General features: G+C 43.5%; 1 protein-coding gene across 2 annotated transcripts; it reads right to left on the reverse strand.

Moving 5' to 3' along the window:
* Positions 1–354: 354 nt before the first annotated feature.
* Positions 355–20681, reverse strand: LOC310964915 (voltage-dependent L-type calcium channel subunit beta-4-like; the record flags this gene model as incomplete). Of its 2 annotated transcripts, XM_083938233.1 has the most annotated exons (14): positions 355–615; positions 840–1025; positions 1434–1529; positions 3170–3321; positions 3411–3520; positions 4021–4079; positions 6055–6135; positions 7162–7181; positions 7647–7723; positions 10619–10746; positions 11147–11269; positions 11397–11567; positions 18197–18280; positions 20619–20681. In XM_083938233.1, 14 exons carry the CDS (start codon positions 20679–20681, stop codon positions 355–357), a joined length of 1611 nt encoding a protein of 536 aa, XP_083794359.1. The 2 variants fall into 2 exon arrangements, with proteins under 2 accessions (XP_083794359.1, XP_083794360.1); XM_083938234.1 differs by lacking the exons at positions 18197–18280; positions 20619–20681 and adding an exon at positions 15946–16067.
* Positions 20682–23544: the final 2863 nt, after the last annotated feature.

Consider the following 23544-nt stretch of genomic DNA (forward strand, 5'->3'; position numbering starts at 1 on the left):
AATAATGAGCTCGCCGACACAGGCAACAAGCATGATCTGCGCTGCATGTCTGCTGAACTTTGTGTTAGTACAATCCCAAAAAGGTCCCACTAACGTAATTTAAAAGAATTGATTTTTACAGCATTGGTTAATGTGGGCGTCCTGAACCTCTTGACTACTCTCGCTGTTGATTTACAAACAAACACCTGAATGTGATTTTGTTGGACTTTTTAAAGAGGAAAAATAGCCAGGTAGACAAAACAAATTAACGCAAACCGAAACAAAAAAGGTACAATTTGGGACCGTCTTGGCTCTGTTGCAGTGTTTATTTTGGATTCTGGGCCATTTGGGCCCAAGGTGATGGTAGGAGTGGGCTCAGAGCCGGTGCCGGGAGTCATGGCTGTAGCTGCCCGGCGAACTGCGGTTGCGATGTGGCTTGTATGCGTCCTGATAGGGGTCCTGGTAGTCCTGGTAGGGGTCCTGCTGCTCTCGGCTATGCTGTGAGCCAGAAGACATGCGGTTGCGTCCCTTGTGCGCCCGTTCGTTGTGGTAATTTTCGTCAGATGTCATCAGGTTGCGCCGTTCGTTCGGGGTAGAGTGGTCTCCCGTGTGGTTGCTCTGTCGCATTCTTTGGCTCTGCTAATCACACGAACATAACAAGGACACAGGTGAGGTCGGGAACAACATGACTTGACTGGACATCAATGCACGGCACGGTCTTTATTTCTGCTCAGTGTCCATATAATGTTTCATTCTGCGCAGCATCGTTTTCAATTGTTCCCGATGAGGAGAGAGAAAACAATAAAAAACAATAACAAAGACATTCCCATAAAAACATCCTGCGATTAGTGGATGTGTACCTGCAGTCCAGAGATGCTGGTGGGGTAGGGGGTGAGGGTGGTGGGGCCCAGGTTGCGTCCCAGCAGGGGGTTCAGGGGCGTCGCCATGGAGGTATGGGTAGCTTTCCAGTAGGCCTCGAGGTATTCGGCGAGATGCTCACAGGCGTCCTCCAGCTGGTTCTCGTCCAGGATGATGTCAAACATTTCCTGTGAGCAGCAGATGGTCAGAGGGAGGAAGGCAGGTATGAAGCTACTGATGATCTTCACACTGACACTGTTTAAAGATTTATTATATAATATTAGTGCTGGATTGTGCATGAATGCGTAGGTGTGAACACCTAATATGAATACAGAGACATAATAATACAATAAAATACAACAAATAAGACTTCGGATTAAGCAGCTGATTGAATGGACTGAAGGACCTGAAACCTGCTGTGATTGGTTGTAACAATGTGAGGTCAAATTATGCTTTACAATATGATCGGCTGGAGTAGATTTTGTGAGTGGAAACTGAATAAATTCAAGTAGCTTGCTGGAAGGAACCAGTTCGCCAGGTGACCCCAAAATGAACAGTAAAAGTAGGAGGTCCTGTATATAAGGACGGCCACTTACTGGAGGACACTGGGCCAATTTGTCAGCTGCCACAAGCTGGACATTCAGGTGTTTGCTCTGGGACTTCCCTCTGGACTTGACTAGCCTCTGCAGAACCTGGATGACAGGGGAAGAAAGTACACGCTGCTCCAGTTACACAGAACCAAAAGGATCACATGCTTTCGGTGCACTCGTTTCAGGTCACCCAGTACTCTCCCAATGACAGGATGAGGACAAAAATGAAGGGATTCTAGCTCATGTGTGTGTGTGTGTGTGTGTGTGTGTGTGTGTGTGTGTGTGTGTGTGTGTGTGTGTGTGTGTGTGTGTGTGTGTGTGTGTGTGTCTGGAGGTCTAATGGTGTAAAAAATAAGGAACCCTTATTCTATCATCCAGTCATCAAGTCTATTTTTATCTTTTATGGACCATAGATCGGTTGAAATAGCCTCACTTCATCTATGCCTGTTCACACATGATGCATGTTAATGTTGCAGCATCATTATTGGTCAATGTCCACGTGGCTCTTGAGAGAAAGAAATAGCTTTAGTTGCATATATTTTATAGGATTGCACATGAAAGTAAAATGTGCTTTTTGTTGTGGACGAGTCTGTAGATACCACTGTGCTCATATCCTCCTGTACTTCTTCTGGGTTTCAGCAGTTTAAGCAACCTAGTAGGAGTTAACAGACACACTAATGACCTACATTATGAGATCTCCTGATTTTACATGCAATACTGCTGCTTCCTGATTCGTCTGTAGACGGTCAGATTTCCTGGTCAGCTGTAGCAAAGCAAGCATTTTGCATGCTAGGAGAGGTGTGGTGCTCAAAAAGACCACCTGACCAGGAAGTAACTGTTTTGATTAAAACTCAGAAGACACATCTTGACGCTTCTCTTGCGTGAGACTGTTCACCCTTCATGCCCAGACAACAAGTCTGTTTGTTGCTGTAGTCCCGGTGTGGAGGAAAGAAGGGCAGCAGACGTACTCGTCCATGCATCGGCGGTGCCACGGTGCAGATTTGGCTAAATTAAAAAGCCTGGTATGTTATGCCTGTGGCCTTAAAGAAAGAAACGTATTTCATGCTGGTTTTGTAGGGAACGTTGTGCATGTGCTTACACACCAGTGGAAAATAAATATCAACCTAACACAGAGGCTGTTACCTTTAACATGTCTAGGTGTTGTTGTTGTTGTTTGTCTCCACCAACTGAATGACTCTGTGGGACAGTAGCTGTGGAGATTATTGCACATGCTTAATTTTCCTATGCCAACTTTTGTTTTGTCCAGGCTCGACATCATGATTAAGATGATAATATCCAATGGAAGCTCGAAATTAAATAGTAGTAGGGATGCCATAGGGAGGGAAATTGTCCTACTGGCACAGCAGCTGCGCCTGGCCCGGTCGAGCTTTTGCAGCACGCTTCATTTTGGCTGCCGCCAGCTCGAGACAGGAGGCGGAAGAGTGGCGCACATGTTAAACACAGACTGTTTATTAATATGATGTTAATCAAGCAGCTCTGCGGCCAGCTCGCAATCGAGTTTCTGGTCTATTTTCTCTGTAAGATGCAAGCGAATCACAGTGATGATCTATTAAAAACAATAGAAATATCTTACAGAAATGATCAGATTCTGCACTTTTGCGCCTCAAGTTGACACAAAATGCTCCTCAGGTGACACCGATTACCACTGCAGTGTGTAACAGGATCAAAACGAGATCGCACCAGCTGTTCCGTTAGTGTTTGCAATCTGAGATGTGCTTTACCTTTGGCGAGGAAACTTTAACGTGAACAATTATGGGGGCCAGGGAGGTCTTGAGGAGCTGGGCCGGGTGGTTGATGGTGTCAGCGTCCAGCACCACCAGCTGCAGGGAGCGGGCTAACTCGAAGATCCTCTCAATCTCACTCTGCACCTCAGCTGGCGAGACAAGACACGAGACAAGGTTAAGACGAACTAACTCACTAAACTGAAAACAAAGTGAGCGGAGTTGGACACGGTTTCCTTACCTAAGCTGGAGCGAGTGTTGGATCGCTCAATGATGGCCCTCTTACTGGGGTTGTTGAGAACAGACCTCTTGGCTAGTGATATATCCGCCGTGACTCGTGTGATAGATATCCTGTCAGATGGTGGGAAAGAATATACATTTTAAAACCTAAATACTTAGGTGAATTAGTTAGATTCTCAGTGGTGTGCGGAGAAAACGTAATTTGTCCATGAACAAAATAAATCACGATCCTCAGAGTTTTTCTTTGTGCTTGGCCAATATGTTCTACAACATTTCTTGAAATTGCTGTAGAATAAAACGTTTTCCCCATATTATTATTAGCATTTAACCTGATCTTTTCATACATCAGGTGTTTAATATATGTCTGCATATTACACTTGGCTAATCTTACTTAAACATGGCAGGATGTGTGAGCTTAGACAGCACAACACTTCAAAACCTCACCTGCATTAAAAAGAAGATCCATTCGACCTGTCCATGTAATTTAGACTTGAGCTAAAATGCAGTGGTGACGTGCATTATCCTGCCCACTTGTGTTTAAAATGGGACCAATACGTTTGCAAAAACACACAATCATTACAGGGCCTAATTAAGCGTCACATTTTTCTTACCTGCCATCAAATCTGTGCTTGAGGAAGTCGAACAGTGCTTTCTGCATCATGTCTGTAACCTGCACAGAAGAACAGAGGAGAGTTGGGTTTCACAGCCCACGATTTCACTGCATCCGCAGTCTCTTATCCGGGGTCGGGTCGCGGGGGCAGCAGCTTCAGCAGGGGACCCCAAACTTCCCTTTCCTGGGCCACATTAACCAGCTCTAACTGGGGGATCCTGAGGCGTTCCCAGGCCAGTGTGGAGATCTAATCTCTCCACCTGGTCCTGGGTCTTTCCCGAGGCCTCCTCCCAGCTGGACGTGCCTGGAACACCTCCCTAGGGAGGCGCCCAGGGTTCATCCTTACCAGATGATCCTGAACCACCTCAACTGGCTCCTTTCAACGCAAAGGAGCAGCGGCTCTACTCCGACTTCCTCACAGATGGCTGAACTTCTCCCCCTCTCTCTAAGGGAGACTCCAGCCCCCCTCCTGAGAAAACCCATTTCAGCCGCTTCTGACAACAACTAATCGAATCATCAAAAAAATTTAAATAAACTGAGCCATGTTGGTTTTTTAAAAATCTGACTTTCATAATAAAACGGATCAGTGTAAGTAATCCCAGCTCTAGGGCTAAGTTACTGTACGGTAAAACGACTGTATGCAGTTTAAGTCAAAACAACAAACTGGCTGTTTGAGATTTTTTGGTTTGAGGTCCTGACCCAGCTTTCATGACCATAGGTGAGGGTAGGAACGAGGATTGACCAGTAGATCCAGAGCTTTGCCTTCCTCACCTCTCTTTTCGTCACAACGGTGCGGTAGAGCGACTGCAGCTCCGCCCCCGCTGCTCCGATTCTCCGGCCAAACTCACGCTCCATCGTCCCCTCACTCGTGAACATGATCCCGAGGTACTTGAACTCCTTCACTTAAAATCCTAAATGAGTTGATCTAAACTCACTCCGACACGGAAATAACAGCTCTTGTATTCCTCTCATCCTCCTGACAGTCATAGTGCTGGTTATTGTTCCCTAAGATTTAGTGCATTGCTTGTACACAAGGACATTTATAAACAGCAGTGGAAGCGATGAGACAGTTAAAAGCCCAAATCTGCCAATTACACAACATATTTTCATCTGACCTCTTCGTCTCCTCGTTAGTCTGGCTGCAATCTGGATGTTACGTGGGCGCTGACACACTCACAATTGACTGCGCCAACAGCGAGCTATTTTGGGGAACTCGGAGAAAGACGTACAGGACTCATCTCCTTTCAGTCGCTTTCTGTTTTGCACTGCTAAACATCACGTTAGAAGTGTTTCCTGGGGAGTTAGAGAATTAGTGCTATTTATAATGTAAATCAGGATCTTTTTTATTTATTTACTTTTTGGGGGATTTTATGTTTATATAAGATATTCTTTTGTTTGTCCCACAAAGGGTCAATTTCCTCGTCACAGCAGCAGAGTGGATAGGAAACAGAGAAGAAGCATCAATAAGAAACAATAAATTGTAGAACATATAGAAAAAATATGAACAATAGAAACACAGGGAAATATAAAATATAAGAATGAGACATAATATGACACAATATGAGACAATACAAGGAACCAAAGTGATACAAGACATAGTCGAGACCACAAGGCATAAACAGACAGTCACAAAATAATAATAATAAGAAGAAAAAATGAAAATTAAAACAATATAGATTAGTAAATATAAAAATAAAACTAGCAGTAGCAGTGCAAAATTCAATATTTCCTGTGCTTATTCAGTCACTTCTCAAATTCAGACCCCTATCCGGCTGTTTAGTCTTGACTCAACACACATTTAAAATACGATTTCCGGGTCTGAATCCTGTTTCAATCCTCCGTGGAAACAAAACCGACACAACGGCCGAACATGTGAACAACTACGATCACCTCTAACGTCAGTCAGACACCTTTTTCATCCATAAGAAAGAGGTAAAGTGACAATTACGTTGTTTTTTTAAAACTCAGATCCTTTCAAACACCTGGATTCATATTTCTCTAGAACACCTGTTAGATTTCCTGATCATCAGCTCACCTCATAACCTTTGAGCGAGGGTCCCACCAGCACTACAGGCCTCATGGAGGGAACCACGTCATAGGGGGGGACGTGCTCCGTCTGTTGACACCAACAGATTTAAAATCAGACGCAGTGGATTTATCACACAAAAAAACACACACAATGGACCAAAATAGCTTTAAACTAAAAGAGAGTACACAGCTGTAATGGACGACTGAGTCAGCTGACCTGGAATTACAATCATGTGTTAAATGGTGAATTAACACATTGAGGCATGGAGCAAATTATAATGTATCAAATTGCAAATGTAAAGCAAAAATTGATGTATTCATTCCTGCAAAATATCTGAATATTTTGACTGAGATTGTTACATTACACTTGATGTAGAGATTTTGTTATCGCGTCATTACATTTTGACAGACTTATACATGGTTTTTCATAATTTACTACATGGATTAATGGATGATGACTACTCTGATGCTGTAATATCGTCACAAACTACAGCCTAACCAATTAACACAACACCAGACCACGTCTCACGATAAGTAGCACCACGACACTGTACCATGCCAGACTAATAATATGAGATATTACTGGATATTATGCAGTTACACCCTGGAGACTGGTTACGGAGACTTAGAAGTAACTGAGTACCTCATTGTGACCCACGTTTCCAGTCTTTAAGCTAAGCTAGCAAGCTGCTGACTATAATTTAGCGTACGTGTGAGTGGTATCCATCTTCTCCTCCCACTCTTCGTAAGGAAGTGAATTCCCTAAAATGTCAAACCATTCCTTTAATATTGCATTTTAGCCTGGCATGAGCTGAAAACACAGTCTAATATGATGAATGCATGACACATATTGTAAAATACCAAGTGCTTTCTGCAAAACTTTATCAAAAGTACTAAATGTGGACTGGAAGTTGCAGCTTTCACACTTAAACCACTACAGTCCTTTGACATCCCATGGATGGTGATGACTTGGCACTGTGTATTTCAGTAGGGCTGAGGTATTATTAGGTTGTAACTTCCTGCTCTGGTGCTACTAGTTCCTGTCATTTGAGGGATGGCAGCGACAAGCGTCTAGTGGATGGTGAATGAGTGGGTTTTACCGTCACCAACTTACCACTTTCTGTTTCTGCTTTCCTGTAGGAGGGGAGAGAAGACGGTCGTCAGTTGCTGCTGCTAGAGGAAGCGTCGTCATGATATCGCAGAAACGTTTAAAACATGCTTCACGTAATCTACTTATCATCAGAAAGAAATGAAACCTAACAAAGATAACGGGCATGATGAACATGTATTTCTATTCTCCTAAGGTTATATTCACAAAGTCACATGAGTGCAGCTCGAGGGGGGGGAGGGGTTCATAGTCTTGTCGCTGGGTTCACACTGTGGTAAGCCCCAGTCTCAGAACGCCTGCAGTCCTCAACTGGAGGAAGAGGAGGATCATGGGAAAATGTACCAACAACTCTACGCAGTGAACTTATGCTCTATGCAGAGACATGGGTTTACAGTCTTATTGTCTCTATGTTGTTGTTGCGGTTCAGGAAGCTTGGCTCTAAGCTGGCAGCTGGCTACTAACAGCCCTCTCCCCCTGATCGATGTCCTCACCTGCCGAGGATATGAGGGGTCGGATAGAGGCGGAAACCTCATCCTCTACACTGGAAGAAGAGTTCCCTCCAGACTTACTGGAAAAGACAAGAGGGGATAAAGAAAGACAGAAACACACCGCGATATTAATGTGGAAAACGTAAAAAAGAAATGCCAAGGCTTAAACTGATCAGTTACTGCAGAGGAAAGGTGCAAAACATGGGACTGTTGAACAATACTTTAGTGTCGCAGGGTTAAAAAGATCACAAAATCATAAAAAGGTGCATTCGAGTAGTGCCAGAATGTCATTAAATATGAGCTTTCAACTGCAAAATGTTCACCTCTAATTCATCGTATTTACTTTATTTTGGGGTTATCACATCTTCCACTTGGCATCGCTAATTGTAAAGTTGTCAACACAGGCGGCAAATCCACTGATGCCAGCGGTCCACGGCCTTAACAGCGACGTTAAATTCACAGTAACATATGACGGCCTCCTGCATGCTCCTTGTGTATTTATGACTGAGACGCGTGCGGGCTTTACACGTGATGAGAAAATGTGAGCAGCATGCGGTGAAAAGGCAAAATGTACGTAAGGCTGAGTTCCACGCAGAAGTTGGGCGTCTGAAAAATCCAAATTCAACCAAGACAGGATTCACCTCTGACTTTGGTGACCACCTCAGGGTGAGGATATTCATCGTTTCAGATTACATTTAACAGCTGCACACATGTAACCAACGTCATGTGTGATGTGATTGAACATTTGTGAGGAAAGCACAATAAACCCTGACACAACCTAAAGCACGAGTACGCTAACATACTGAAATATCTGGGTAATTGTAATCAGTAATTGGTGAAAGTGTTTGGGGCTTGACAATGAGCAGAAAATGTGGTTTTCTCACCCTAATGACTGTATTTGGATGAGTTTTTATTCTATAATTTTAATAGTTTCACACAAGAAGAAAAAAATTAACAAGAAAATAGGGAATTTTCAATCAAATGACGTAACACCCTTTCAAAATATGATTTCCAGGTCCAAGCCTCGTATTTCTACACCGCCGCAGCGCCGTGTTCCCTGTTGTTTGAACAGTTGGATTCTTTAAACAACAATGTAATTGTCATTTTACCTCCTTCTTATCCATTAAAAAGTTGTCTAACTGACTAAAACGGTGATAGAAATTGTTCAAATGTCCTGCCATTTTTGTCTGTTGTGTTTCAACGGAGCGTTTGGACCCAGAAATCTTATTTTGAAAGGGTGTTACATCAGCCTTATCAGCCGGATTTGGTCGTAATATCGGATAATGAGGCTATAAATACATGTTCAAAGAGTAAAAAATATAAAAAAAGAATTAAATCTGATATAAAAATGACAATGTGAAGTAGTTTTTCATGGGCATTTTTCCATTTTTCATTTATCGTTTTACTTTTTCAACTCTAAATTCTATCTTGAGGTGCTTTTCCTTTTTATTTAAACAAAAATAAATACATTTCAGACTTTCCAACATCTCTGGAAGGCAGCACACCTCACGTAAGGCTACTGTTTTTCAGTGACTGTGGAAATGTCGTCCCGGTTAATGGGGTTCGACGGCCTCTCCTTGTCTGTGAGGCTTGGTGACAAAAAGCCACAGAAGCCAAAGCTCTAAGTGAAGCGCTGCAGCCCTCCAGTCTGGGGAGATTAGTATTAAACCCAACAACAGAGCTGGAGGAAGTGCACGTGAGTTACTGTACAAACTCTGGATGACAGAACCTTCAACGCACATTACGCACAGACATGGAAACTAGGAGGCTCATAGAGATTTTAATTACAGCCATTGAAAGTGTTTCACTGGTTCAGCCGGCATGAGAAGTGATGGGGTAAATAGTCATGAGTCATGAGCAGACCTGGGTAAAAGTAGATTTACAGAAAGCTCAGATGCTACGGGATCTGATTTTGGTGTCTGTACCAGTCTAACCCAGGTCTGCTCAGCAGCTGGATGGACAGAATAGAGTGTTTGTTCTGCGTCAAAATGAGAAATCAATACAATTTGGGTGTAGGGCAGAATAATGTAGTTTGTCTGTGTCGACGATTAGTGGCTCATCATCCCCTAAACTCAACAACTCTTTCACAAAATCACAGAATCCTGTTCAAACTAGGGCTTCAGCTATCGGTCATTTTACTTTTCGATGATTTGTTTCATCTGTAAAAATGTCAGAAAATACTGAAAATGACCGTCGAAGTTGAATTTCTTGTAAATTGAATCCCACCCATAATATCCCAGAAGACATGTGTCAAAGTTTGTTCGTTTGAATATCAGATAGTCCAGTAAAACCCCACCAATTGTAACTTTATATAACTGCAGAATGTAAACTCCCCTGCAGGTCGTTAAAACCCCAAATTTACATAAAACAATACATTGGACATGAGCTCGGTGTGTGTAAGACCCTGAACAAATCCACCAATTACTAGTATGTTTAACTATTTATTAATTCATTCATTCATCTTCAACCGCTTATAATAAATAAATACATAAAGTGGTGGTAGACTTGTAATACCAATAGATGCCGCAACCAACAAAGCTGCCATTCAGAAGTTGCTTGAACGTAAAAGGTAAGAAATAAAGCTTCAGCGTGGAGATGGAAATAAAGGCGATGAAAGAAATGGTTGCGTGATATTTTTGACCAGCTGTGGAAGGTCAAGTTCAGCCAGTTCAGCTGATTTAAGGGCTGCGTGTGAGCGAGCAACGTCAAAATGTGTCTCTTTTCCCTCAAAATGGAAACTAACGTGTGTCAGGGTAATCTGTTGCCTCCCTTTCAGTGATTTCACCTCTATCTGATTTACATATTACACTGTTTATTCCTTGTTACGGAGAATATCAAAGTTTGTCGTACATTTAGGAAGGATGTACAAAAACTGCCTACAATAATACTCATTATTGTGTTAACAAGAACTGTTGTGAGACCATGTAGTGCTTAGTTTATGGGTCAAACGGTGAGTGTGATTGTCGGTGACTTACCCTTGGACTCGTCCTCTCTTTTGCTCCTGCTGGAGCCGGATGTTCTCGAGCTTCAGAGGGCTGGGGATGAAGCCGATCTCACAGCCCTCCTTCACTAACCGACCGATCCACCAGTCATTGTTGAACTTCTGAACAGCGGGACATTAAAAAAAAGGAGAGACAACAACACAAAGGAACATCTAGAATCAGAAAACACTCACGTGCTGCAGCAGTACTGTAACATAACATGTCACACTATGAAATTAAGACTCTGTAATGTGTAAGTGTACTGTAAAAGTCCGGCGATTCATTCCCAAAATGTATTCATCGCGTTTCTCCCATTGCCCGTCTGTACTCATCTGAGCCGCTCACATGTGCCACCTGGTGTGCACCGCAGCTACTGCAGCCAGTGAAACTAACACAGGAATAAATCATGTTTGACCACCCCCCAATGACGCTACGGCACTCACGCAGAGCTCAGGTCAAATGAAAGGGGAAACATGTGTATATGCAGCAGGTGTCGTGTGTGAATATAAAGTACATGTGTACCTCTTTTATGTGGAGGAAATCCTTGGCGTCAAAGGAGATGGCTGTGGCTGGTACTGGAACATCCTCATCCAGTGCGCCGCAATAGCTGACGTTGGTTCTCACGGCAAATGCAACAGGCTTAGTCTGGAGGATGGAAACACATGCACAAGACACATGCACTTCACTATCTGCAGACTTAGAGGATAGCAAAAACTGGGTAATAAGCATAGCAACAGATTCATTTGGCTAAGTAGTGTCCCAGGTTGGCCACCTTGGCTCTCTCCAGTTGAGTGGCCGCCTGCTGCTCCCTCTCCTGGCGGCTCTGTCCCGGTCCTTGGCTCTGGCTTGGGCTCTGGCTCTGGACCTGGGCCTGCACCTCCCGCTCCTCCTCCAGAGAGACATCTGAGTCTGATGGTCTGCTAGTATATGAATCAGCTGAGCCCTGCACAAAAGCAAAGCCACACAGCAGGTCACTGGAACTGTACAGCTGGGATACATGCTGTGATCTGTTTCATCTTCAGTTAAAGGCAATATAGACTTGATTTCTTGTGAGGGGGATCAGGAGCATTTAGTCTCCACGCAAGTCTGTCCTGAGATGTTTTCCTATTGGTTCAGAGAGCAGACTCAAGTAGTACAGCCCTGCTAAAGGCAGTTAAAAACGGTCTAGACCAGGTCTATTCAACTGGCGACAAATATAGACCGCTGTCCTCTATCTCATCTCCGTACAGTCTCAGAGCATCAAATACCGGCACACTGGGAGACTTGGTCCATGCGCTTCCTGTAGCCGTGCGGCCACAACACTCCGCGCGCTCCCGCTACTCTCTTATTTGTGTGCTTCTGCAGTGCTCCTCTCCACAACAACTCGTCAAACTCCGAGTTGCGCCTGTTGTTGTACCGGCCAACATCTCAGTCTGGTTAAAATCATGTCCTTCCTACTTCCAAAGATTGAGCATTTACTCTGCAACGAGTGTATATTGGTGTGTAAAGAGTATAATTTTATGAACCCCTAATATGTTTCACGTGCAAAAATCTTAAATGGTAAAGTAACTAGAAACTGAAGTCATCAGATAAATGTAGTGTAGAGTAAAAAGTAAAATATTTCTCAATGATATGTAGTGGAGTAGAAGTATAAAGTAGCATGAAAAGGAAAAACTCAAGTAAGGTACTTAGGTACAGCAATTGAGGTATTCTAATTAAATAAGGATTGGTTTTTGAAAAGGCTGTTGCCCTTTGAGTTGGCATTTTACTACTATGTACATTGATAAAATAAGGCGATATACTGTATGTACTCCTATGAGGTTGTAGTGTTTACCGTATCTGTAGCTATCAATGTGATGCTCATATTTTTCCATTTGGATCATTTTCATCAACCAGCCCTCATTCCAAACTAGTTGCATAGCCCTGGTCTAGGCATTCATGTCAGTCAGTCAGTGGACAAAGCTACGTTTAGAGCTGCAAAAAATGTGCCCAGTTCTGTAAATGTGGAATCAAGGCCTGAACAAAAGCACTCTGTTCCTAAATGGGTTGATTCAGTAAGACACCGCTCCAATATCCAGGTCTTAAAATTAGAAAAAGCGCGGACAAAGTGACCTAAAAAGACAAAAGCACAAAAGCTCTATTGTTATAAAAGAAGGATAGACTGTGACAGCCGAAGGAGCAGAACGGCAAAGCAGAGCGAGGTGCACTTTGTCTTTCTGGGACCACGGACTGAGTGGTCAGGGTTTTGGGGTTCACACCAACTTGCCAAGTCCAGATGGTGGGTTGGCACTCAATGTGGAACAGGTGAAATGGATGATGTGGAAAGGAGATGAGTGCCAGGAGCATCTCAGACAAAGTGGACCTCCAGTTCCTGTGCTGTCAGCAGTGTGAACGACCGCACGGCCGATCTCACACTTCCAGGCAGTTCTGGGTAGTGACGTCAGCGCGCCCAGAGAAATGAGGCTGACTACTTCCTGCATCTTTAGCGCCAGGATGTTTCATTTTTCCTTTCAGTTCCTTTTCTCGTCTCGTGCAATTATTCCGCATGGTCATGGAGCATGACGCGGACGCACACACAGCGCAGAATATCCACGCCTTGTGCACATTTCCCACACATTACCTCGCACATAAGTACAGCGTGCGGCACTCTTCATACTGCGAAAACAGCTATATACGATTTATACATAAAACCACTTACAGAGAACCAGCAAATGTGTTATTTATTGAACTAAAAACTCTTCAATTTATTGATTGATTGACTCAAACTATACAAATAATGTTCAGAGCAAATAGTCACCAATTGCCTCATGGCATCCAGGAGTTGTTCCAACTCAGAGAACGTAAATACAAGTTAAGAGGAACCCGTTTTTTAAATCCATGTTATAGGGAAGGTTTTTTCGTTGCCTATGATTCTCTGTAAATCTTGACTAAGTCACAGAGTGTGGTCTTTACCTAGTCTGTAAAGTGTCCTGACATAACTTTTGTTCTGATTTGGTACTGTAAATAAAATTGAATTTAATTGGATTTAAAAAAAAACACCAATGAGAACCAAAACAAAACTACACGGTGTTACGACAAAGGCTGTTAGAACAACTGTGATGATGAAAGAGCCAATACAACAAAACTAAAAATACTCTTCAAAGACAAAACATTGATTTCTTATGAGCTGGAGAACTGAATTTCTGTTTTTTAGTTTGTTTGTTGCTCTTGTTTTTCTCTTTGTTGCTGTTTTGCTGTAGAGTCAAATTCCAGATACCCACTGATTCAAACTGAATTTTTACTTTGTTTATGATTAATAATTATAAATATTAATATAAAAAATAAGAGGGGGTAGGACCAGAAACGTCTTTAACTTCTTCCTGTCCCTTTGAACATGAACTTTATCATTTGAGACATTTTATATTTATCTCTCAGGATCCCATTCGCTTGTTTCTCTTTTTTTACTTTCCTTTTTACGGCTAATTCACTTAATTCAGTTTGTATTATTACTGTTTTTTAACGTGTTCAATAAAGATTCAAATCCCAACGTCAGTGTCCCATCAGTGTTACATGGAAGACCATAGAAGCAAAGAAAAAAGGGGAGGATGAACTACACAAAGCAAGTCAGACGGATAAATTACTAAGTTTAAATGATGGCACTTATTCTAAATTGTGAGAAAATAACTGATACTTTTATTATTTAATTACATATCTCTGCATTAACCCTGCACCATTTTGGCCAACAAGGGAAGTAAGAGATGCAGTGTGTCTTGTGATCCAACTTTTCAGTTATCTGTATTGCTGTAGAGCCTCGAGCCATGCTTCATCCTGCCACAGTGAGAAAATTCCAGTAATGCAACTTTTCTTTTGCTGGGACGTGAGTGGACCAAGTGCTTCCTTCTGCTGTGTTGATCTAAACAATCAGCCCCTTATGATGATCCAATTAGGGAAGACCATTAGTCTCAAGAAGATCAATCGAGCTCGTCATCCCAGCTAAGCACTTTCTGGGTTTTTTTTCCACGAGATAGCAGAAGCAGCAAGGTCTGACTTCAGCAAACTCCTCGACTGGAGCGTGTGCATCCAATCACAGAGTGGCACGTTTGGGGAACTTCAGCGGTTTCTTCGTTTTAGGAAATATCAAGCTTTCTGGGTCTTTGCGCGGACTGATTTGTCACTAATGCGGAAACAGTCAAAATGTTTCCGCTGGACTGCTCGATCTACTCATGATGATGTGTGTCACTGGAGTCTGTGAAAACTTCCGTATTATGTCCAAGGAAATCACCTCTGATGATGTCTCAGTGGGGTCATCAGGGTTATCTGAGCCTGAGATGCATTTTTAACAGAAGAATGTAAAAAAACTGGGGATGCGGAGTCAGAAAGATGTATGTATTAATAAGGGAGGGAGGGTCTAATGGAATAAGATAGTGAATTGCATTGTGGGAAATGTAGGATCGAATGTTTTTATGATTTAACCATTTTAGAGACTCAAATAAATGTAACACTAAACTGCTAGACTCCTTCTTTTATAGCCACAAACGTCACATATTACATGTTTAATATATATATATATAACACCTTTTTGTGATATTACATAAGCAAGCATAAAGTGTTGCCTCCAATAAACCCACAATGTCTTTTCTAACGCCTCCGTTTGTTAAATAAATCCTCCGATCCAACACTAATAAGCCATTCTGAACATCATTTCATGCATGTGTGGAAGCTGTGAGGTTGCGCCGTAGCACCCCAGCTATTATCCAATGGAGTAGATTCAGCATGTGACTCATCAGCATCAGAATCCACTTAATGACATCACGATGCATGTTTCGCCGAGCCTCGGCGGAGCCTATACATCACGCAGTGGCAGGGTCAGATGAAAAAATACTCGTCTGCATTTTTTTAAATGGGCCTTAGGGGAAGAAATTGCACATTTTCAACATCTTTCCATGTGAATCACAGCTCGGTCCGTCTCTGTACAGAGTGTGATGAAGACTAAATGGCTCCTCCTGGCTCTGGTGGTCTCCTGACGTCCGCTCTTACGGGCAGATATCATATAAAGCACATAAAAGAACCACACGCACACACAGATGTACAGACATATATACATAACTGTGTGAATGTCACAGTCAGAAGCCCTCTGTGTGCCAATATGCACCCCCCTCACACACACACACACACACACACACACCACCAACACCCACCCACCCAACCCCCTTCAAGCCAAGCATAGCCCGCGATCACGCTACGGTGTACCGTTGGCTAACCCATCAAAGGCCTCTTATGTGTGTGCACAGCTCAGCTACTTTCATCAATAAACACACGGCACGAGAGCGCAAAAGCAGATTCTCACACATCCAAACACTCACCGCCTCCGAGTCTTCAAATCCATGCAGGTACAAATTGTCATACATGGAGGTTTGATATTCCAACCACCACCTCTAGAAGAATGAGGGGGAAAAATGAGAGTGGAGGTGAAGGAGGAAGGAGGGGGCACCACAGAGAAGAAGAAAAAAAAAAAGGATGGATGGGGGGATGACGACAATCCCTTCCCTCCACAGCAGAGAATAATAATTTTTTCTCTCCCCTCCCGTTGGATCACGCCTGGTCCTCCGGAGGCCCGTCGCTTGATGGATGCAGCTTCTCCCTGATCTCACAGTGCTGCTGGCTGGCTCACATTATAGGATGGAGAGGCTCTCCCTGGAGGTAGCCCAATCGTGGCATTTCATTTCATCCGGCTTCCACGCGCACACACACACGCACGCACGCACACACACACACACACACCCACACAAATATACATATACACAACGAGCAGCAGAGACGGCAGCAGCAGCAGCAGCGGCGGCGGCGGCAGCAGCAGAGCAGTGGATCCTTCCTCAATATCCAAGCCTGATGACAGAGCCAATGTGCACAGAGCTGATTGGCTGGCTGGCTGTCCACTCAGCTTGAATGAGCGCTCTCCTTGATTTTTTTCTGTTTTTTTTTTAGTGCGGGGAGGTAGCGGGGATCGGGGGAGGGGGATGGAGGAGTAAAAGAGGGGAGCAGCATCCTCCATTTGCCTGTTAAAGCTCATCCTCACTCTGCTTATTTACACTCTGGAGAGAACAGACAGATTCAATCAGGCTCTGATAATACAGGGAGGTCTAATGAATTTTTATCATCCGTGGATTTATTTTCCACTTGAGAATCAAATCACAGGTGGCGTTTCTATTGTGCTAAAGTATAAATTTTAAAAAAGGCAGGCGTCAGATGATTTGGTCTCAAACATGCACGTGTATGTATGTTTTAGTGTAAGTAACCAAGACCAAATCCCCCTCTTAATGTTTTATTAATTACATTTTTCATATTTCATTACTACATTTAACTATTTTGTTGGGGAAATAGAGAATCCCTCATAAATCTGGGTATCAAAAAGGAGTATCGAAGTTCAGTTCAGCCATCCGTGAGGAACTCTGAGTAGAGCCGCTGCTTCTTTGCGTTGAAAGGAGCCAGTTGAGGTGGTTTGGGCATTTAGTAAGGATGCCCCCTGGGCGCCTCCCTAGGGAGGAGTTGCAGGCACGTCCAGCTGGTAGGAGGCCTCGGGGAAGACCCAGGACCAGGTGGAGAGATTAGATCTCCACACTGGCCTGGGAACGCCTCAGGATCCCCCAGTTAGAGCTGGTTAATGTGGCCCGGGAAAGGGAAGTTTGGGGTCACCTGCTAAAGCTGCTGCCCCCGTGACCCGACCCCGGATAAGAGGATGAAGATGAGTGAGTGAGAAAATGGTAAAAAATATTGGTTAATGTTTCCCAAAGCCCAGGGTGAGGTCAACAAATGTCCACAGCTCAAAGACATTCAGTTTACTGTAACGGAGGACTAAAGGAACTAGAAAATATTTAAGAAGTAAAACATGTTCATCTAAACATTGCTGCACAGCGCCACAAACTTCACCGGGAGCTTTTAACCTTAAACAATGTGTGCAGAAGGTTAGCTATAAAAATGATACTGTTTTTACGCGGGTCTCAAACTCTTCCCACTGCAGTACCAACCAAACTGTGGAAACACTGAAGATCCCATCTCATCTCATCTTCAGCCTCTTATCCGGGGTCGGGTCGCGGGGGCAGCAGCTTTAGCAGGGGACCCCAAACTTCCCTTTCCCGGGCCACATTAACCAACTCTAACTGGGGGATCCCGAGGCGTTCCCAGGCCAGTGTGGAGATCTAATCTCTCCACCTGGTCCTGGGTCTTCCCCGAGGCCTCCTCCCAGCTGGACATGCCTGGAACACCCCCCGAGGGAGGCGCCCAGGGTTCATCCTTACTAGATGACCCTGAACCACCTCAACTGGCTCCTTTCAACGCAAAGGAGCAGCGGCTCTACTCCGAGTTCCTCACGGATGGCTGAACTTCTCACCCTGACACTGAAGGTCTCCCAGCATAACTTCTTATGGATTTAAGAACCTTGTTACCATTTCAGGAGTCCACGTTGTGATTAATTTGCTGAAAATTGAAGCTATGAATGTATCAAAATCTGTCTTTGCTTGACTGGAATAAACACTGCAATAACACTTTACGACAGGTGACAGTCCCTGGTTTCTATGTTACATCCCAGGCTTTTCTCTGCACTGTCAGCGGGCCTACCTGTCTGAGGATGAAGCTGGTGGAGGTGGTGCTGCCATCGGACCTCTTGAGTCGGCTCCTCCTGGAGTAAGTCCCTCGATTCACCTGTATGAAAGAAGAGAACACAAAACAAGCTCTTAACCAGCACATGTGAAGTTTTCTTCATGAGCGTCTGTTACAGCTGTAGGCCTGTCACGATAACACATTTTCCCAGGCGATAAATTGTCCCAGAAATTATTACGAGAAGCCATAATACTGTCGTTTGAGACCATTTTCAACCTATATAATGATAACGGCATAATAATGCAATGCGGCTCGCTCAGGTGAACTGGTTCACAGCGATCATTGGGTTTGAACCTGAAGTGCTCCTACTGCAGCTCCGGCTTTGAAACCAACTCCATCTTTGTTTTTATACCTCCAAATCTCAACTCCCATGTTCTCTAACGGGCTCCTCACAGGGCTCTCCTGCTGCACTCTGGGTAACGCCAGGGGTCCGCCCCCACACACAGAGTCAAGTGACTGACACGACACGTGACGAGGGTCAACCCCTCATTACGCTAGGGGAGAGAGAGGGCTCAGTGGAAACAGATGCACCGCAGTGAAAACTCTGTCCTCCACTCTCTTTGATAGAGCAACACCAGGAAAACATGGAAGTTATTGCTGCTTTAACATCATCATGCGATTAGTTGATTTATTGCCTATACAGCTGTATGTTTGCTATTAACAGAATAAAATAGAAATACTTAGTAGGGAAACCAAGCTGGTAAATTGCAGTATAACAGCAGCATTACACACTTACACATCAAAGCAGTAATATCAAAAATACAGATACCTAAGAAATAAAGTGCATAAATAAGCGGACTAATTGCAGTGCAAATGTAAAGATATAATAACCTACGGTGCAGTGGACAGAGCGATGCATGTAAAGCCACATCAAAACTAATACGCAAAGCAACATTCATGCACGTCCACTTTTGACCTTTGGCTAATGCTACAATCAGGTCAACTGTGCAAGTATGAAGCCGCAGCATCCAGAACGTTAACACCGGTAAATGTGGTTTATAGTGTTTTGGTATTACACGTTTGTCTCGCTGCCTACTTACTTTTCTCCTTACCTCCTGACTTTGTCTCTTCCACAGAGTCCAAATATAACCGGCGGAGATAATCTCCACGGAGCCAAAGTAATTATCTGCCAGTGATTTGCCCCATTTCTGTTCTCGTCTCCAGAGTTAATGTCGCTGCTAAAAAGTCACAACCTACTTCCCTGAATTTATAAAACGGGGCCATTAATCTGGGTCAACGTCTCTTTTCTGCCCCTCTCAATTCAGCGCCAGCAGCCAAAAAGAGATATGAAGGATAAAGTCTATAAATAATGTGCTATTAATATCAGTCTGCTCACAATGATCAATCAAGCTGAGAAAAAAAGTTAGTTAGCGGTTATCAAACACCCCCATCTCTCTACAGGTTACGTATTTTACACCTGAAACAACATTTAAATAAAGAATAGGCTTAATTATAAAGTATATTTGGTACAAACTGTGGTCCAACTAGCACCATTTCTAATAAAATGTAAAAATTCAAAAGCCGATATTGGTTAATAAAGCCCATCATGGTGCTGTTTCTGATGAAAGAGACTGAGACTGTTTAAACTATTTACTATTTCAGTAAATTAAAATAAATGCTGCCCTCGTAGGGAGACCGGGACAGGCTGCAGGAGTGGTAAAGACGCATATACACGCAATTAAAGTACAGTTCATTCAGCTAGATGAAGACATGGCTAAAGAGAATTAAAAGTTTTGGGTTTTTTTTACAGATTAATAGAAAATGTTCAGGTGAAATCAAAAACAACAGGATCACAGGTACTAGTGTCCCTGGAACCACCGGTGCCATTGCAAAGGGTAAAAAATGCAGGTTATAAAAAGTTAAAAACCCTTTATTTTAGTGGGTACAATTAAAAAAAAACACCATTTCTACCCACTAAAATAAAGGGTTTTCAACTTCTTCTAACCCACCTGAGTGCCTGCACTTTTTTCTTTCTGCATTTTCTTCCTAACATCATTAAAAAAAAGCCTGAATGTCAAAAAGGTCAAAACAACGAGTCCTCTTGCTCCTCTAGACTACACTAAAAACAATAACAACACATCAGACATAAAGTTTACATCCCTACATCTGCCCATCTGTCTATATAACACAACTATACCTGAGGAAATGATTATTTTATTATGATTAATATTCATTTATAAGGCAAATACATGCAGCAGAACTCTGAAGTCCTCGGTCATCCCAGTGTATTGTTGTTGAATCAACAGTCAAATGATGCATAAGTTCAAGTTCAGAGGGAACCCACCATCACTTCCTGTCTCTATAAACAACATCACCGTTAAAACTAAAGTAAACCGTTCATTTAAGGGCTTTCCTCGCGTGCATTTGCGGGATAACGGACCTGAAAGATGGGCGCTTGGATGCCCTCGCCGATCTTGTTCCGTATGTAGATGTGTCGGGACATTTCGGCCAGAACATCGGTCCAGAGGGCGGGCTGCTGCTCCGGTCCAGTCCAGCGGAGGGGTGGCGGGTTCCGGGCTGCGTGCTCCAGCTTCACTGTCCACCTCGAGACAGGTGCTCCGCTCGTTCGGGATGGCGCATGCACACAACTGCCGCCGCTCGAGCCCACTTAAAGCCAGATGCACCTGAGTGATGGACGGGACTATTTTAGAAACCGGGGGGGTTCTTAAAGAGGCACACTTGTTACTATTTCAGACTCAGTGAGGAACTATTTTAGGCTGACGTGGAGGATTCATTATACACATTAAGCTGCAGCCTACTGTAATAATAGAAACGTTACCAACATATATTATTATTATATTATTATATATATCAGCTGCCCGCTCTGCTGCTGTCTTATATAAATATTATATTTAGATACATATTTATTTAAACGTTGCATTTATTATGGGTTGAACCAAAAATTATTATTATTATATTCTCCAGAAATTCACATTTTACAAAAGCAAATATTAGTTATGTAGATTTTTATGGGGTCGTTCCTATGTTCCCACATTATAGGAGTTATTCTTTTATTTTTGAGGGAACATAGGGCTGTAGATACATAAAGTTGTGGGAACATAAGGTTGTGGATACATAAGGTTGTGGGAACATAAAGTTGTGGATACATAAGGCTATATAAACATAAGGTTGTGAGAACATAGGGCTGTGGGAACATAATGCTGTGGGAACATAAGGTTGTGGGAACATGGGGCTGTGGGAACATAAGGCTGTGGGAACATAAGGTTGTGGGAACATAAGGTTGTAGGAACATTAGGTTGTGCAAACATAAGGCTGTGGGAACATAAGGCTGTGGATACATAAGGTTGTGGGAACATAAGGCTGTGGGAACATAAGGCTGTGGGAACATAATCCTGTGGGAACATAAGGCTGTGGGAACATAAGGTTGTGGGAACATAAGGGTTGTGGGAACATAAGGCTATGGGAACATAAGGAGTGGGAACATACGGCTGTGGGAACATAAGGGTTGTGGGAACATAAGGAGTGGGAACATAGGACTGTGGGAACATAAGGCTGTGGGAACATACGGCTGTGGGAACATAATGATGTGAGAACATAATGCTGTGGGAACATATGGCTGTGGGAACATAATGATGTGAGAACATAATGATGTGAGAACATAAGGTTGTGGGAACATAAGGCTGTGGGAACATATGGTTGCGGGAACATAAGGCTGTGGGAACATATGGTTGCGGGAACATACGGCTGTGGGAACATACGGCTGTGGGAACATACGGCTGTAGGAACATAAGGTTGTGAATACATAAGGTTGTGGGAACATAGGGCTGTGGGAACATAAGGCTGCGGAAACATATGGCTGCGGGAACATACGGCTGTGGGAACATACGGCTGTGGGAACATACGGCTGAGGGAACATAAGGCTGCGGAAACATATGGCTGCGGGAACATATGGCTGCGGGAACATAAGGCTATGGGAATATGGCTGTGGGAACATACGGCTGTGGGAACATAAGGCTGTGGGAACATAAGGCTGCGGGAACATAAGGCTGTGGGAACATAAGGCTGCGGGAACATAAGGCTGTGGGAACATAAGGCTGTAGGAACATAATGACGTGGGAACATATGGTTGCGGGAACATAAGGCTGTGGGAACATACAGTAAGGCTGTAGGAACATAATGACGTGGGAACATATGGTTGCGGGAACATAAGGCTGTGGGAACATAATGCTGTAGGAACATAATGACGTGGGAACATATGGTTGCGGGAACATAAGGCTGTGGGAACACAAGGACCTGCTTTTTATATTCATGTATTTATTTAGGTTAACTTTCCTCCGGTTCTGTTGTCCTACATCTCTTTATATTTATCTTGCAAAAACCCTAGAGAGGTTCTGACCCAGTACTGGCACAAGAGAGAAGGTACTGACAGTGTGCAGCTTGGATCTGCATCATGCTGGATGCTCTGAATGCTGCTCGTTCTGAAGTAAAGTCCGGTCATTCATGTCCTGAGCTCTCACTTCAGGTCAAAATCAGAGTCAATGTATTCCAGGGTTGATTCTGTGGTACATGTTGGATCTCTCTTTGTTGCTGTGCTGCAGAACCTTCATTGATGATTATAATAGATTATGTGTATGTTAATAATAGAGTAGTCGTACAGCATGTTCTTCCTCTGTCACCTCTCCCTTTGCCCAGCAGATGGCAGCATTATCCAGATAAAAGCAGCTGAGGATGTTAGGAGGGGGTGCGTCATGGGCCGTATGAAGGTCCAGTCTGTATAATGAATCTCTAAACACTTGGATCCATTGTGTTGTTATATTTAAAAAGATATCAAGTGTAAGTCATCGACCTTGCTCACGTTATGAGGGAATGACACCATTGTAGTTTAGTGGTAATGAACATGTCTTCCATGTGAAGAAGCTCTGCAGGAATTCAACAGACAGATTTTTACATCTACCTCTCAACGGGAGCAATTTTTAGCCCCCGATTTTCCTTTTTTGCTCCTTCAGATGGACGAGAATAACCAAGAACACCCTGCTGTTGATGAGGCAACTTCCTCCATCCATCTCCATCCACTTCTTCTTCCAACATCTGAGACGCTGAGTGCTCCACATCGGCAGGGTTCTTTTTTTCCTGCGGGTCTCCTGAGTGTCTCTGCACTCACCTGGCCGACAAAGACGGACAAAGACATCTTAGTCACGACCCTCCTGATTGAACAGTCCACATATAAACCACTTTGTTGCCTGGTTCTGGATGAATCCCTTCATACACGCTCGTGGTCCAGAGGCACAGATAACACACATGAGCAGAAACTTTATGTGATAGTCCCAGAAGATATGAATGTCGTG

This window comes from Echiichthys vipera (genome assembly GCF_963691815.1).
Source record: "Echiichthys vipera genome assembly, chromosome: 23".
Lineage (NCBI taxonomy): Eukaryota > Metazoa > Chordata > Actinopteri > Perciformes > Trachinidae > Echiichthys > Echiichthys vipera.